Consider the following 17,249-nt stretch of genomic DNA (forward strand, 5'->3'; position numbering starts at 1 on the left):
TCATGCTATCATTGATGGCGCTGTTAGACGATTCTCGCCTGGGGGGGTGGGTTCTCCACGCTTCCGTTACATAGCCTCTGAAAGACTTTGTGTAGTTAAAACCATAATAAAAACCAGCCTGAAACAGTAGAAACAGAAAGGCCTGGCACCGCCACGCCCGTGCCATTGGAACAATTTACACCTTGGAAGGTGCACGGATAGGACACGCTGCGGATAATCAAAGTTTTATTTAAAATTATAGACCACTCAAAAATAAACAATATAATTGGATTTGGATTTTTGCTGTGACATAGAAAAAGGCTTCCAATTACACTTAAAACCTTCAAGTTTTACCCCAACAAAGTATGCTATGCAGCCTGGCAAGGTGCTCTGAGGAGCACTGCTCTCTCCAGATGGCTGGGGTAGGAGGTAGGCTGCGGACATCCCTGCAGGAGGTGAGTTTCTCCTACTCGGACGGGCGATTCTTCTTCTTGTTGTGGCTCTCAATAGCCCTTCTGAGTGCTTCATCCTGGATGAGATCAGACATTCTCACATCTGTGTGGCTACAGCCAATTTTGGGGCAACTGTAAAGGAGAAGAAAATCACTTAGCTTGGATGCCTTTGGCATAAATGCCTCTCACATACACGGATTTAAATGAAGATATTTTAGCCAAAAGGAGAATGTTCTAGAAATCGGGACCGATGTACACTGACTCATTTATTCACCGAGTGCCTACCTGAGCCCGTCCCTGCCCAGCGCTGGGAGCACAGGCAGGGGACAAGCAGGGCCCAACCAGGACAAGAAGGTGCGCACCTTCCAGTGAGGGACAGAGATCGTCCCTAAGTCACCAGAGAGCGTGTGCTGTGGGTTCGCTCACATGAAGTGCTACGAAGGCAAGGAAGCAGGGTCAAGGGAGAGAGTGTGGGGTGAGGCTTCTCTAGCTGGAGTCAGGGCAAGTCTTGCTGAGGAGAGCTGATCTAGAACAAGTGCTGCATGTGACCCTGGCAGAGGCAGCAGCTGAGAACGCAGCGGCTTGGTGGCCTGTGGTAAAAAGGAAGATTATGGCTGAGATGCCTGGGGAGAGAGAGAGGAGGGGCATTTGAAGAGGAGGTCAGAGGGTCACAGGGGCTTTGGATTTCATTATTAAAAAAAAAAAATTTTTTTTTAAGTTTATTTATTTAAGTAGTCTCTACATCCGACGTGGGGCTCGAACTCACAACCCTGAGACAGGGAGTCACATGCTCCTCCAACGAAACCAGCCAGGCGCCCCTAGATTATATTTTAAATATGAAGAGGACACCCTGGAGGGTTTGAGATAGGGCAGGGACTTGATTTGGTTTATGTTTAGATACCCTGGAGTAGGAGAGCCTCGCCACAGCCTGGGGCAGAGGGTTGCATGGCGGAGGCTGGAGGCGGTGGTCATGGGGGGGGGAAGCGGAAACAGCACCTCTAGGACTTGCTGTGGGGTCAGAGGCACAGTGTAAGGAAAGAGAAGGGCTGAGCTTCATCAGAGCAGGCCCCCGGCCGACGGGCTAATTGGGGGTACCCTTTACCTCTACAGGGAGCAACAGGCGAACCAGGCTGGGGATGGAGTCAGGAGTCCCAGTTGGTCTACGTTCCCTCCGAAATGCCCACCAGTCCTCCTGTGGAGAGACCGCGTGGGCCGGCAGAGACTCAGGGGAAAAGCTGTGGCTGAAGAAATCAGTGTGTGAGTCGCCCACGGGGGGAGATACTTAGAGCCTCGGCTCTGTTTGGATGTGGTCTCCTCTGAAGGCAGCAGGCCAGAGGAAGTCACCTGATTTCTTCTCACTTGGCCAGTCAGGTAGCGTGCCCAGTCTCCGGAGTGAAGGTGACCTGGTTCTGAACATGGCCAACACCTACTAGCTCCTGATGAGACCACAGGCAACAAAAGCTCTCTTTCTGGGCCTCTACACCGTCAGATTTGAAGTGGGGGCAGAATTCCTATTTCCCAGGGCTACAGGCAAAGTGGTGCTCAGTATTACCCGTCGTCCCCTTCGTTCTCTCCTACGATTAGCATCCACGATCATCTCTCTTCTGACACATTTTAAGACGCCTGATCTCCCTGTATCCTGCACGTTTGCGATGTGTATTCGTGCATGACCTTGCCCAGCCCTGTGCTGGGTTCTAAGCACCCGTCTGGTAAATACAAATTTAGATTCCTGCCCACACACAGCTCCGGCCCAGTGATCTGAGACAACTCTCCGAAAAGCACAGGTATATTAAGACCAAAAAAAAAAAAAAAAAAAAAACCCAAAAAAAAAGAGAAAAAAAAAAAAAAAAAAAAAAAAAAAAATACAGCTACAAGACAAGATCAAAAATAACAAATACAAGACAAAAGACAGAAAGCAGAAGGGGAAGAAAGCTGATCATGGGAACTCTGATTTGTCCACAGGAGGAAGCCCGGTTGTTCAACATGAAGGAGAACATTCTCTCTGTGCTTTCTGGACCAACATGTCTTCATGTAAGAAAGGCATTAATCAATGCTATGGATAATATGCTTGCTAACAATATTTATTTTTAAAACCATGAAACGTTCCCTGTATGGGCAGGGACGTGTCTTAAAATGTGATCATAAAAAGGCCCTGGTGGGAAAGAGGATCAGGTGTCTGGCCAAGTACATGTCCGTCTGCCCCCCAGCTCTGCGCTGGGGGAGGCCTGGGGGAGCGGAGACCGGTCCTGCAGTGGCTGCTCAAAGCGAACGGCTTCTCTAACCCTGCAAGTTACCAGCTGTGATTACGAGAAGGTTATGGACACTTTCACGACTTCACAAAGGGGCATTTTCCATCACTCCACCATCTGCGACACAGAAATGCAACCCAAAGTAAGTCCCTGGCATGCCGCGTGCTGGGTCACCCTCAAGTCACACGTGTCACTTGGTGAAGGTGCACTGTGACGGCGGGCCTGCAGTCCTCCCCACTCCCGAGAACCAAGTCTTCCGCCCCAACAGCCAGGCGGTGGATGAGTGTGGAGGGGGAAGTGGGGACTGAGGCGGGGAGGACTTCCCAGTGACATCAGCCGCTCGGTCGGCGCGTGAGAGGGCTCTGAGGATGTCTGACGGGATCAAGCACTCACTCGCTGCTGAGCCTGCAGGCTCGTTCCTCACCGGGGGACAAAGGAATGGAGCCCAGGGTGACCTGTGTCCCAAACAAAGAAGTGTGACCTCACTTAAGGGAGCAACTCTGGGGGACAGAGGCATTCACCCAAAAGCCCCCCCCCCCCCCCGAGGGGAGCTGACGGCCTCTTGACACAAATGCAGGCTCAAGAGTGAAAGAGATGTGGGCTCAAGCCTCGTGGCCGTGACCCGCTGGGCAAGTGGCTTTTATTCCCGTGCCCCAGTTTCTTCTGTCACGAAGACGACACTGAACGGAGGGCCTCTGGGAGCAATAAGGAGGACAGTGTGCAACGAGGCTTGAGGAACTGGCTCAGGTTTCCGCTCTAGTCTGTAGCTTCTGCTCCCACAGAGCCCGTGGCGAGGAGGCTGCCCCACTGGGGACGCTGGCCGGACACGGGCAAGTAGGACACATGAGCTGCTGCGGCAGCGTGACGAGGCGCGCTCGGCCCAGCCTGAGTGACGGCTCAGGGAAGACTTCCTGGAGGAGAGGTTGATTCAGGAGCTGAGGGAGAGCCTTGCTCTCACCCTATCTCAAACAAACAAACACAGGCTTTTAAGCTACAGAGGATAAGACAAGGCAGCAATGACACGATACTGAATCAGGACACTCCTCACAACACTCTGTAGAAGCGTTAGTGTGTGTTAATCCCAGGACGTCCAGGTGAGCAAGCCAGGCGTGGCCGTACCCGATCCTAAGCTCTCGAGTCATCACTGTGAGCAGTCAAACCTACAGGCCTCGGAGGAGAGGCTGGGTCCTCCACTCGGGTCACTGACAGGGCAGAACATTCCATCAGAGCATCAAGCGAGCATGGAAGTGTCTACTGAGCAAAGGGAGCCCGGGTCTTGGGGGTCCCAGAGGCTGTAGGGATCTTGGCCTTGGTCTCAGCTCTCGTGTACAAGATTCAGAGTCCTGTGAGCTCGTGGATCCGGGTCGCAAGAATTCCAAGGTCCAATCCAGCTCTGGGAGGAGGTCTACGGATACCTCTCGAAGTCTGAGTGGGATGGATTCCTGTCCCACCTAAACACACCAAGTAACTGTCCATGTTTAAAATAACATGTCACTGAGCGATGAGGTAAGTAACAACAACACGGACAGTCTGGACCTTTCTAACCCTACCACAATTTGCTGAGCGTTCTGTAGTTCCAAAGGAGCCTTCCCTTAAGTGGTTTGCTTCTCCACTGCCAAGAAAGGTGCTGGTCCAGGCCTTGGCTGGAATTTCCCCACGTTTCTTTAATCCTAAGATCCCAAGAGATGCTGCTGTTATTTCTGTTCTGCAGATGAAGACATGGGGGCTCTGAGAGGTGAGACGGCCCGCGGGCCAGGAGTGAGCCAGGGTCGGTGAGCACGACGCTAGCCCTCGGCTCTTCAACGACACGTTCCGACTCAGCTTGATTTTACTCCACATGCTGTTCAGTGGGGCTGTTTGCTACACACAGTTCCTGTTCCTCAGCAAAAAAGGAACGACACGACTGTGGAACACTGGAAATATCTTATTACTGTGACAATCATAAGGCAGCTCTGTTAGGGAGATAACGCACGGCCCAGTTATTCAGGAAATTGTTTTAACTACTGTATTTAGTGAGGACTGAGAGTCTCCACAATTTTCTCCTGACTCACACCAGAAGAGAGAGATCCTCGCAGAGACTAAGCACGGCCAGGACGATTCCAGTCAGCGCCCAGTCATATGAGGTACCTGGATCTCCAGTCTGACAAAATGTTAACTAGAACCATCTAGGAGGAAGAACTGAGATTTCTCAAGCTGGATGTGTCACAGACATTTTTAAACAAAGGGACCTAGAACGGCTCCTCAGGCTCACATGCATCATGGGAAATGACACTGCTTCACGCTCCATCAGGAAGCTCTGGAGTAGCTGATGAAGAGGCCCCGACGTGTAATCCGGCGCCAAATGCAGCCTGTCTCCAGGACTGTGCCTACTGCCCCCACCGCTCCTGTCATCCCCGCCTCCCCTATCTCTCTTCCTGGCTCGTCGGGCCGCGCCTCAGACGGCTTCACGGGGGTCTTCCTCCTCTGACTGCCTTTCCTCTAATGAGTGCGGTGCCTTTCTGAGGGTCCACAGGGGGCCCTGAGGCAGGTGGTGAGCAGCGTGGGGCTGGCCGCAGGCCTCGTGCTACCCGGAGCCAGACCATAGTCCCATCCTTGGTGGCTCTCAGCCAGCTGTCACATGCTGCCCAGAGCTGCCCCTGAGGGGCAGGTGAGTGGATTTGACTCCTCTACCAATAATCTCTCCATGACGTCTTGAGCTCAGAGCTCTCTCCCAGGTTCAGCACCTCACATTTTCTGTGCCTTCCAGACACTTCCAAGTTGGTTGTGCTGCAAGGACCCCAAGCTTCGCATGACCCCAGCTGTGCCTCTCATAATCCTTCCTAAATGTGTTTGTCACTCCTGCCCTCTCTGTAGGTTAATGACCCCTTCTGGACACCCGGTTTAGAAATATCCTCCACTCCTTCTTCCCCCCTTCAACTCTCAATTGCCAAATCCTGCCAGCTGTGCCTCCGTTCTCATTCCCTTCTGCCTCAGACTCTTGCCTCAGTCAGGCTCCTGTCATCTGTAACTTAATCTCCTGTAAACGCATTCTCACTGACGTTGTCACCTCATGCCTCGTTAACCCACCTCTTGAGTTGTATTAGAGTAACTTCCTAACCTCTAGCTTGAGTCACCTTATTCCCTCAAAACCCTGCAGTGTTGTCTCATGCCTGCAGAATAATGGGGGCAAGAATGAGGGTGGCGGTGGGGGGTACAGTTAACCAAGTCTTACCATGGGCCAGGGGCCTGAAAGTACTTCACGTATATCTTATTCAAGTTTCAAACATACCAGGGAGGCAATTACAATCGTTATCAGCAATTTATAGATGAGGAAACTAATGAAATCATGACATTTAACATCTCTATAATGAGTCTTTACACCACTCTCCTTCCTGTTCTTGTGCAGAGCTTCCTTCTACTCTCCCTCTCACACAGTCACAATCGTGCCTTCTGACCACCAAGTAGAACAGGCTCTGAATGGGGCGAGCCTGTTGGCCAGAAGGACTCTTCTTCATCATTCTCTGAAATTCTTCTCATTTTTTCAATGCCCAGTAAAAATACCACCTTCTCTCTGAATCACCCCCCCACTTCTTCCACTTGAACTTAATCGTTATTATCTATGTTAAACATTAATAATCGTTATTAAGTTATGAGAATCTGCAGTTTGCAGAATCTACGCTCATGGTAAAGAAGCACGACAGAAAAAAGACACTTTTCTAAGTGACAAATGTTACTCATGTGTGTCCAACTAGCACGTACAACTCAAAAAAGCCAAAGGACGTTAGAACGTCGAACACATGATTAGGAAGACCCACTGACACGTGAGTGAGCCTGTTCATGAAGTCACCATCCCCACCCTGCGACTGGTGTGAGAAATGTGCTTCGCTCTCAGTGCCTATCACAAACTTCAAGAAAGCAAGAGCTGTGAAACAGAACTATCTGACAATATCTATTCTCAGCAATCATCATGTTTGAAAACTAAAAGGTTGTTTCTCAGAGAATGAACACAGAAAGAAGTCAGTGGAAAGGGAAGGCTTAGAAGTCCAGAAACAAAGGAACTTATATTCACAGGGAAAGTGGAAGGGTCACTAGGGAAATCCAACATATCAACGGTAAGCAGACTCAAAACAGATACAATTGTACTTGAACACTCTTAATTTTGCAGCCATGAGGGCATTTTTCTGGGACAAATAGGGCGAATGACTTGACTGAATGACCATCAAGATATCTTGAGTCTCGAATACCCTATCTCTAAGTCCACGCCCATAAGAGGAGTGGTGGGGAATTCCAATTCTGGGTCTGCACCAGCAAATTTCTGAGTGATGGAGGAGCGAGCCACACATCAAAGTGACTGTTATCAGAAGTCCATTGAGAACTGGTCACACCTGCAATTCCATTCCTACAACAAATCTGCGATAAGAGCACAAGAAATGCCAAACTGAATTATGGTGAGTCTAGCCAACCCAGGATTCCATGTTATCACAGGCGCGGAGCCACTGTCCTCCGAGGTTGTGCACCAGGGTGGGTGGGAATGTGTGGGCGGGGGCAGGGGAGTGGCAAGAGTGTGGAAATACATATAAAATACAGGTAAAAGGAAGATTCTCCAAACATTCCAATTAAAAAAAAAATTCTCATTGAAGTAATTCACAAATTTACTTGAACCTTTCAGGAAGTTACTCAGATAAAGATATGAAAGGTCTTCCTGACAATTTAATCTTGATCAAGACCCCTGGATACAAATCTTACCTCAGAACGTCTTAACCAAGTTACCTGTATCGCAGGATGCAAGAAAACTTGCCATTCCTTCTTGTGTAAGTATACACAGAAGGAGAAAAAGAAATCTCTTAGTGTCACAGTTCCCCTTAATCTTTTCTCAGGCCATAGCACAATTTCACGACCATTCCTATTCTTTAATGATGAAACTTGCACCCGATTCCTTTCCCTCCTCTCTTGAAGGTGTGGCTGAAGTTGCTTCAGCTCCTTCCTGAGCAAACGACTCACTTTTCCGTCGTGTATTGTTTTTCCAGAAAGCCGGCTTCCGTGCTTACACTACGACGGAGGGGAGTGGGCTTTAGGGGGGCATGGAAGTGTCTTTTCCTCTAGCGTGAGCACACCACCACTGACTGACCACCGGTGGGAAGGCTCCCTTCCCTTCCGGTGCCGACTCACCAGGCCTTTTTCTTCCGCCTGTGTTTGGACTCAATCATGCGCACAATGGCTTCCTCTTCATAGGTGTGTCCGCACACTTTATTTTTCACCGGCTTCTTCATTTCCACCTGCAATCAAAGAGACATTCAGCTTTCAGGAATGAGAATGATCCACTTCTGGGAACTTCTCCAAGTCACCGATTATTTGGAACTGTTTTTCCTCCTCTGGGGGCTTCCCGTGTTCAGCCTCGCAGCCTCGTGGCTTTGGATCACTGTTAGGGCAGATGGCCACGGAGGAAAATGCAGGGAGACCGTGGCACCAATGTCAGCTGGCCCGTGGGCCAAGAATTTCCTCCAGGATCCCTCAGGGCATGGTTGACTGAAAAATCTTGCCAGCCCAGGGGGACCTCCCCCATATCCTCCTGGACCTCATCACCTTCCTTTCCTCCCTCCTTACCCTAGATGTGAAATCAAGTTAGAACGCAAACAGGAGTCTTCTACGAAGTGAATTGCTTTGTCTTTCTGGGAAGGAGGAAGAAGAGAGTACCTGAGTAATGGGGCAGATGAAGTTGGTCTGACTTTGGGTCACAATCATGTCTTCGTCAACTCCTTCTATTCCATCGGCCTCTCTGTCGGCTTGAAGACCATCTAGAGGGAAAAAGGAAAGTTGCTGAGCCACGTTGCTTTAACACTGTGCCAAGGACGGGAGGGAATGGAAGGAAGGAATGGAAGGAAAGAAGCAGGTTAATGGTTTCTCAGGGTCTGTTGGGTGCTAGGCAACCTTGCTAGGCATTTGGATGCACATTAACTCTTCAGCTCTTAAGAGAATCGTGCAGGGTAGGTAGGATTCTGCCCATTTTTGATAAGGAAACACCATCAGAGCAGTGAGATAACTTTTTCAAAGAATTAATTTGTGAGGGAGTACTGTCCAGTAATCAAGAATGTGGCTTTGGAGTCAGAAGGGCCTGGTTATCTCTTTCACTTCCAGCTGTGAGACCTTGGGCTAGCAAGATCTTTGTTGAAAGCCTCTACTTTATAGCTTTGTTGCAAAGATTAAAGGAGATAAAAATGTAGCATGCTTTGCAAAGCCCCTGGCACAAGAAAACATTCAATAAATGGTAAATACCATTAGCTAACTCAGGGGTTCTCAAACTTTTTGGTTTTAGGACACTTTTTTATACTTTTCGATATTACTGAAGACCCCAAAAAACTTGGTTGGGGTTATAGCTATCAATATTTGCCAGAGCAGACATTAAGACTAAGGATTTTGAAAATATGCATTTATCAATTCATTAAAAACAAAAACAAAAACAAAAGCCACAAAAAAGCAGAAAGACTCCTGGGTCATTTGTCTGGCTTAGTCAGTAGAATATGTGACTCTTGATATCAGGGTTGTGAGTTTGAGCCCCACACTGGGTGTAGAGATTACTTAAAGTAATAAAACTTAAAAAAAATTCCATTACCTATTAACATAAGTGGTATTTTTTTTTAAAGACTTTATTTATTTATTTGACAGACAGAGATCACAAGTAGACAGAGAGGCAGGCGGAGAGAGAGGAGGAAGCAGGCTCCCCGCTAAGCAGAGAGCCTGATGTGGGGCTCCATCCCAGGACCCTGAGACCATGACCTGAGCCGAAGGCAGAGGCTTCAACCCACTGAGCCACCCAGACACCCCAACATAAGTGGTATTTTTAAAACTAAAAGTAATCTCCAGTTAGAGTGGCACTGTTTTTACATTTTTGAAAATATCTTTATTGTTTGGCTTAATAGAAGACAGTTGGATTTTGAGGGGCACCTGGGCGGCTCAGTGGATTGAGCGTCTGACTCTGGATTTCAGCTTTCGGGTCGTATCTCGGGGTCCTGAGACTGAGCCCTGCATTGGGCTCCTCACTCAGCAGGGAGTCTGCTTCAGATTCTCTCCTGCTCTGTTTGCCCCTCCCCAACTTGCTCTCTCTCTCTCTCAATACATAAATAAATAAAATTTTTAACTAGTTTAGTGGAATTTTGACATCTGTATATGCATCCAGTCTGTTGCAACGTCATGTCATAAAGTCTCTGGAAAAATATACTTATGGAAAGAGACAGAGTGAAAAAAAGACAAGTGACATCTTCGTATTATCATGAATATAGTCAGGACCTTGTGGGTACCCGGAAAGACCCTGGGAGAACCCTAGGAGTCCATGGCCCACACTTTGAGAACTGCTAAGCACCCGCATGGTAAAGCTGCCTTTGGAGAGACTATTTGATTCTGAAATTTACGTTCTTTTCACTTCATCACACTTGCTCCTTACTGAGGGCAAAAAGATGATGGATGGCTTCCGAGGGGGATAATGACACTGAGTATATCATGTGAAAGCCTTTCCTTCTGGAGAATGGAGACATCATTTCGTACAGACATCAAAGATCAATAGCTTTTTTAAAATGCAAGCGTTGACAGTGTTTTCCTGCCCCTTTCTTCCCCCCCTTCCTGTTCTTACTGCCTTTTGTCTCCCCTTCCTTCTTTCATTTTGGCAAAATAACATCAATGTTAAAAACTGCTGTTTTTAATGTAGGAGGGAGACTCCTGTCTCAAGTTCAGATGGTCCTGCATACCGTTCTTTTCCTAGAACTGATGGCGCGGGCCTCCGACCTTGGCCAGATGGAGTGCCTGTCCAGAAAAGTTCACTGGAGGCAGGAAAAGGGCCACAGAGCACTTGTTCAAGGTCACTCAGTGAACTAATGGCTGGCACCAGGGATTCTGCCCCTAGTTACTCTGTTTTTGTAGGGATTTCACCTTGTTTTACAGACTGTTGCTCCCTGTATGTCAGCTTGTTGTGTTCTCCTAGAGAAGTGTCCCTCGAAGCAGCTCTCATTCTTTGAAGAAGGCAGGTAGAGAATTTATCTTTAACCATTGGCCACTCAGGTATGGTGCCTTTTAGCCTTTCAAGGACCTGTACAAATGTCTAGGCCGGGGTGCACAGGTGGCTTAGTCGTTAAGCGTCTCCCTTTGGCTCAGATCATGATCCCCGGGTCCTGGGATCGAGTCCCACATCAGGCTCCCTGCTCAGTGGGGAGTCTGCTTCTCTCTCTCTGCCTCTGCTCCCCCCTGCCCCAGGACAACTTGTGTTCTCTCCCTCACTCTCTCTCTCTCAAATAAAATATTTTTAAAAAGGTGTTGACTCGGTAATCAAAAGTGTTTCATTTGGAAGCAATATGTAGGCTGGATTTAGGTTTAAACTTAATAACTCCCAGGTATGCTAAGATAATTGCTGATAAATTAATAGCCAATTACTAGTTACTTGTAATCAACCTATTTCTAAAGCAAGACTATAAAGATATTTTTGGGGTATCTAGGTGGCTCAGCTAGTTGAGCGTCTGCCTTCAGGGTCCTGGGATTGAGCCCCACATCAGGCTCCTACTCAGTGGGGAGCCTGCTTCTCCCTCTACCTCTGCTGTTACTTCTGCTTCTGCTCTCTTGCTCATGCTCTCTCTCTCTCAAATAAATAAATAAAATCTTTTAAAAAACAAAGAAACAAAAAACTATAAAGATATCTTCAAAAAATTCTGTCAGCTATGAAAGTATATTTAATGTGGAGGTTGCCATAATGTAGTATGTTTGCTGTGATGTGGGATGGGACCTATGAAGGGTTTTCGTGCTTCCCCGGACCTGTCTTTGGTATTCACAAGAGTGACCATTAGACTCCTAGAGGAGTCCTTCGTCAACCCAGTTGCTGTTCACAAGGGCTCAGGAAAGGTGGACAAGGAGCAAAGTCAAGGACCAGAACTGAGAGTGCTCTGTCTCTTTAATTCACTTTCCAAAGCCGCCTCCTGTGGGCGCCTACTGCCAACTTCTAATTGCGTGTTTGATAGTCAAAATTAAGGTCTCTCTTTGTCCATTTCTTACAGAGCTTCTTCTGAACTGATGGCAGATTTTCTTTTTCCTGATGGCAGATTTCTGACTATATATGTGATATGATGGAATTCACCAGAAAATCTGTTAGATGAATAACAGAGTTCCGCCAATGGGAAAGGCTGTGGGTTTGTTTTTTCTTTTCTATTTTCAAATTTGAAAAGGTAGAGGAAGCAGCAAAGCACAACTCAAATGCAAGGCCGACCACTAAGGAAGGCTGCGTGGGGAACTCAGAACTGTAGGTGGCTATTGACATCCGTGATCATGAAAGAAGGTGACAAAGTAAGACGGAGGAAGAATGCCAACAGTGAGTAATAGTTCACGGACTGGGAGTCTAAAAAGAGAAAGATCCTCAATAGCTAAACCTCTCTTGAGATAGAACATTTCCTCACCCAAAATCGATATTTATAGAAAGTGATATCAATGTTGGGATCTCCGATGTGCTAACGTAAGGTCACATCTGGTAGCAACTATCAGTCACACTCATTTGGTTGATCCAAAGGTAAGACTTGTTGATAAGCTTGGTAAAAGAAGACTGGAGAGAAAAATATGAGTTTTTAAAACTGAAGTTATCTATCCTAATTCTCTCAAACACCTGAGAAATCTGAAATCTAGAAACATAGGTTTTGATCAGAGGTAGGCAGGGATTTCGTAAATCAGTGTACGGCTCTGTTTTGTTGGCCTGCTTAATTTGAAGACTCAAACCAGTGTGTAGGTTCTGGGAGCCACACTTTCCTCCCCCAGATTATTATTTTATTAGTAATAACACCTCAAGTTTACTGCCTGCTACACAGCCACCACTGCACTGAGTACCTTATATGCATTATGGCCTTTAATCCTCACTAAATACCTCTGAAGAACCACTCCATTATTATTACTCCTCCTGCATAGGCCAGAAAACTTCTGCCCCACAATATTTTTAAGGCAAAAGTAGGAAATAGAGATATTATAATAAAGAAATAAGTGGATTAAGTCAATTTAATCATTATTAAAGAGAGCGCAAGCTTTCCTTACTATAAAGTGAAAAACGTGAAAATTAGTCATATTGTGTTCCGCGCACACACACCAGGTCTGTTGTTGGAAGTAAGTGTCAGTGGTCAACCTGTGATCTGGTGGGCAAATCTGAAATCCGCCCCTTCTGTCCGTGCCTGGGCCCAGGGCACCCAAGCCATGTGCGGCCAGAGGAAGTGCAGACAGGAACCAAGGTCTCCAGAGTACCCAAAGGGATGTGTCGGGGTGTGACTTAGTAACTTCGGATGTGATTTCTTCAGATGTCATAAAATGAACATGAAGAGGAACGAGAAACCATGGAAATGCTTGAAGTAGTAACCAAGTGCCCAAAGAATTTCAAAATTTTATGAATATTCCCCTGTGATGTAAAGTTAGGGGGTAGTGAGGGCATCTGTTGAACCCCAAGATGTGGGTTCATGATCAGTCAGTTATGACTGGTAGTGAAGAGCTAAACGGCTCTGCCTTCGGTGGTCCCCGGTCAGCCATCATCCTTCTAGCTGCTCAAGTCAAGACTTTTGGAATCATTCTTAATTACTCATTTTCCTTTGTTCCTCACATCTGAACCATTGGCAAGTTCTGTTGACTGGTTCTAAACTATATTCCCTAAGTCTAAATCGAGTAAATCTAGCCCTTCTCTCAATTTCTACCTTCTCTGACATCCCAAGCTAAAAGAGGCCACCCCGGCACGCTCTCTCATGGTGTTGGGTTGTGACTCTATAAGGCACAAATCCGTAAGCGCTGTTTGCCTGTCTCCCTCCCTTCCTCCTTGCCCCTCCCCCATTCTCTTCCCGGAAAGAAGGGACTTTGCGGTCTTGCTCACTGGTGTTTCCTAGAATCTAACTGTCCTTGGCATGTAGGAATAGTTCAATAAACATCTGATTACATATCTGACGAAGCGCTTCATCTGACAAGGCAAGGGTGGGCACATTTTTCACAAGGATGTCCTTAACGTATTTAATAGACATGGCAACACACACACACACACACACGCACACACACATACACACATCCTCGCACAATGATGACTTTATAGCTTTTAAACAAGTAACAGAGACGACTTCACTCCAGCTTGGGGTGCAGCCTTGGACCCTGAATTACATGTCAAAGGCAGGAAGTAAATATAAGTTTTACAATTATAGTAGGCTGTGTGGTAATTATAAAGGAGAGTCCAGACATGGTCTTGTGGTCAGAAAATACATTTGGTCCTGGCCACACACAGCCCGAGTATTAGTCATTTGTCTGTCTTCAGGCATCCCAAATTTGGCTACCAGTAAGACAGTTTTATGCCAGCTGGGAATAAAAGTTGATTACTGTGTGCTTTTTCAATTAAGCCTGAACATTTTTCTGAAAGTACTTTTCTCTTGAACGTTAGTGGCATATGAAGAAAATACTTTGCAAACATCTCCCGACTGCTCGAAACGCTTATTGCCCTGTCCAGCTTATTTTCCTTGCACTATTCTAGTATGGTATATTTGGAGGGGTTGACCCGGTACAGGGAAGATTTGTAGGGAGGCCTCCTTAATGGGAAAAAGAACACTGATTCCAACTGAAACGCTGCATGTGTCCAGGTCAGTTCCTGACCGTTTCTCTTGCCTCATAGCCTGTAACCTACAGCTGGGTCTAGGAGTGGCCCTACCTGTGAGCTGGCACTGAGACTCTAAGTAGAAAAGGAAGTACGTCAGCAGGCCCAGTCCCTTTGGCTTGGAATTAAGAGCAGTGTGTGTGTGTGTGTGTGTGTGTGTGTGTGCGCGCGCATGCGTGCATGCGCGCAGCTGTTGCAGAATTAAGATGTAGATCATGTCCAGATAGGGTCTACATAATTAAAGATTTCCAAGATGTCATAACCTTCACAGCACAGTAAAATTCAACAGAGATTGAATTAATACAATTCAATCAGAACACTGGCTAGAACAGTAAGAATCTAGTAAATGTTATGTAATATCTATATCTATCTATCTATATATCAATGTTACATACTTATATAATTGTAAATTGTTACTGCCACTATTATTATTTTGACCACTATGATGTGCCAGGTACTGTCCTTGGTATTGGCAAAGAATGGTCCTTGCCCTCAGGGAACTCAGTCAACAGGACCTTACATATACAGTACAAAGCAGTTTTACGAGGATGATGCATGTACAAGACACTGTGGAAAGAAGCTCCCGGGAGAGAACAGGGTTGGCCTCTCTGAGGAGCTCACCTCTGATCTGTGTCACTGATAAGGCTTTTTCAACCTACATTTCTGCTGCGGTTCTGCTGCCCCTTCAATGTGAGCATTTCACTCATAGCCTCCTCAGGTCAACATTCTGATCAGTATTCTTCCTTTTCTTAGCTGTAATCTGTACTCATCTCAGAATCCATGTACTCGGAGAAGCTATCCAATCCAACCCAATCAACCCAGTCCCTGCAGACAATCTCCTTTGAAATCTGGTAACACTGGCTCTACTGTATTCTTAACTTGAACTTCTTCATTATTCAGTTGCTTCATGTAGACAGAAACTGTTTTCCAGGTAGACCAAAAGCTCCTTGAGGAGAAGCACTGTGTGTTCAAGTCAAGCCAACTCAACTCAAGCTGCATTTACTGGACATCTGCTCTCAGCCAAACATCACACAAATGCCAGGTCTAGATGCAATGAGGATGAAGACTGGGTCTTGTAGGAGAGAGTTACAAATACTAACATTTTGCACAATAAACATAATAATAAAAAATGTGAAATCACATATGTGTTTTGAACAAAGTACACAAGTAACCCAGAGTTTCTCTGAAGGTGGGGTGAAGAATGAAGATGAACCTCCAGAAGAAAGTGGTGAGCAAGCCAGGTTCTTCTGGGAGGTAAGAAGTGGGAACTATTGTAATTAGGAACGTGGGCTCTGGAGACAGCCTGCCTGGGTTCGAATCCTGACTGCAACACTTTTAGCTGGGTGCTCTTGGGCAAGTTACTTTATCTTTTCTTTGCTTCAGTCTCCTCAGTTGTCAAATGGAGCTAATAATCACACCTCCTTCACGGACCCGTATGAGGACTAAATGAGTTGATCTATGAAAAGTTCTTGGAATGGTATCTGACAAACAGCAGGTGATCGGTAAATACTGTTATGATTATTAATATTATTATTCAGAATTCCCCCAGAGCTTGCGTAGATTGGGTGTGTACAACATATATGCTCGATTAAATAAAAAATCACGTGCTATGGAATCAACCCAAGAGAAACAACATGACTGTCCAATCCAGGATTTGGAATAGGATGAGTGCTTCCATGCCTCAGGGCAGAGTGAGGCCTGAATGAGCCCACTTGTGGTTGGCTGACACAGCACTATTGCCATCTTCAATCTGCTGCCTATTTTCACTTCCATGGCTCTTTCAACACACTCTCCCAAGATCTTGAAAGTAAACCGAACGAACAGTTTTAGATCATTTCTTCTTCCAAGTGAGCTGACATTTTAAAAAGATGGACCCTTTCACATTATCATGTACTTGTTAATTTATCTACTCTTGTTTCGGACATATCCTTTGTCCTCAGCTGACATCATGTATTAATTTGCCTCCATTTATTTAAATACAGTCAAAATATGTCATATGTCAAAATGTAAAGGTTTGATTTATTTTTTTTTAAAGATTTTATTTTATTTGAGAGAGAGAACTTGAGCCAGGTAAGGGGGGCAAGGGGAGAAAACCTGAAGCTGACTCCCTGCTGGGTGCAGAGTCTGACACAGGGCTTGATCCCAGGACCTTAAGATCATGACCTGAGCCAAAGTCAGACGCTTAGCCCACTAAGCCACCCAGGCACCCCACAAAGTATGAAGGTTTTAAAATAACAGAACCCAGTGCATTCTACCTGTGAGGCAAAAATCAATCAGTCAAGACCCGGTCATACAGTATCCATTTTAAGCCAATAGATATTGAAAATTTCGCCAAACTCTGTACTTTCATTTAGTGCTTCTTATAGGATATGCTTTATAAATGATCTTCTCTAGGTTACCAAGCAAAAGCAGGAAATCTAATGTACACCTTCGATTTCTTTGTTTTGGGCCCTTAACTAGAAAACCATGGGATAGGAAAACCTGACTAGCCAGCACTGGGAGGGTCTACAACTCTTAGTTCTTTAGATCCATGGTAGAGTACGAAGCAAGTACAGATCAGAAGGTGAGAAATCCCTTTCAGGCTCATCTGATGTATTCTTTATTTTACATGTTTGGAAATACCACCCGTCCAGGCATCCAAGACAGTACATGCGACTTGTTTGCACATCCTTTCCCATCTCTGTCTTTAAACTTTAAACAAACTTCACTCTGTCTCCTCCCCTCTGTTCTCACTGCTTCTGCCCTAAATCAAGCCCCTGGCATTTCCTATTTAGAATATTACAGAAAGTTCTTCCTTTATCTCTCTGCCTCAGCCTCTCTGCGATCTAGTTCCCCCCCACTCTAGGTAGTTATCTTTCTAAATATGTGGCCTCCTAAAGGGGACAAGACTTCATTAGTTGGCCCAGAGCATCTTCAGTTCCTTCTGCTATCCACCTTGCGCCCATCCTGCGTAAACACCCC

The 17,249-nt window shown here is 46.3% G+C and overlaps 1 protein-coding gene across 1 annotated transcript in view; it reads right to left on the reverse strand.

The window, feature by feature from the left end:
- Window positions 1–208: 208 nt before the first annotated feature.
- Window positions 209–17,249, reverse strand: part of LOC111146535 (NSE2/MMS21 homolog, SMC5-SMC6 complex SUMO ligase) — a 226,278-nt gene continuing 209,237 nt past the window's right edge. The window contains exons 5-7 of the mRNA XM_022502106.1: window positions 8,354–8,454; window positions 7,829–7,935; window positions 209–563 (exon numbers count right to left, since the gene is read on the reverse strand). Of these exons, the coding sequence (XP_022357814.1) occupies window positions 446–563; window positions 7,829–7,935; window positions 8,354–8,454 (326 nt within the window). The 3' untranslated portion in view covers window positions 209–445. The remainder of the gene's footprint in view (window positions 564–7,828; window positions 7,936–8,353; window positions 8,455–17,249) is intronic.

This window comes from Enhydra lutris, unplaced genomic scaffold (genome assembly GCF_002288905.1).
Source record: "Enhydra lutris kenyoni isolate GAN:26980312 unplaced genomic scaffold, ASM228890v2 scaffoldscaffold14, whole genome shotgun sequence".
NCBI lineage: Eukaryota > Metazoa > Chordata > Mammalia > Carnivora > Mustelidae > Enhydra > Enhydra lutris.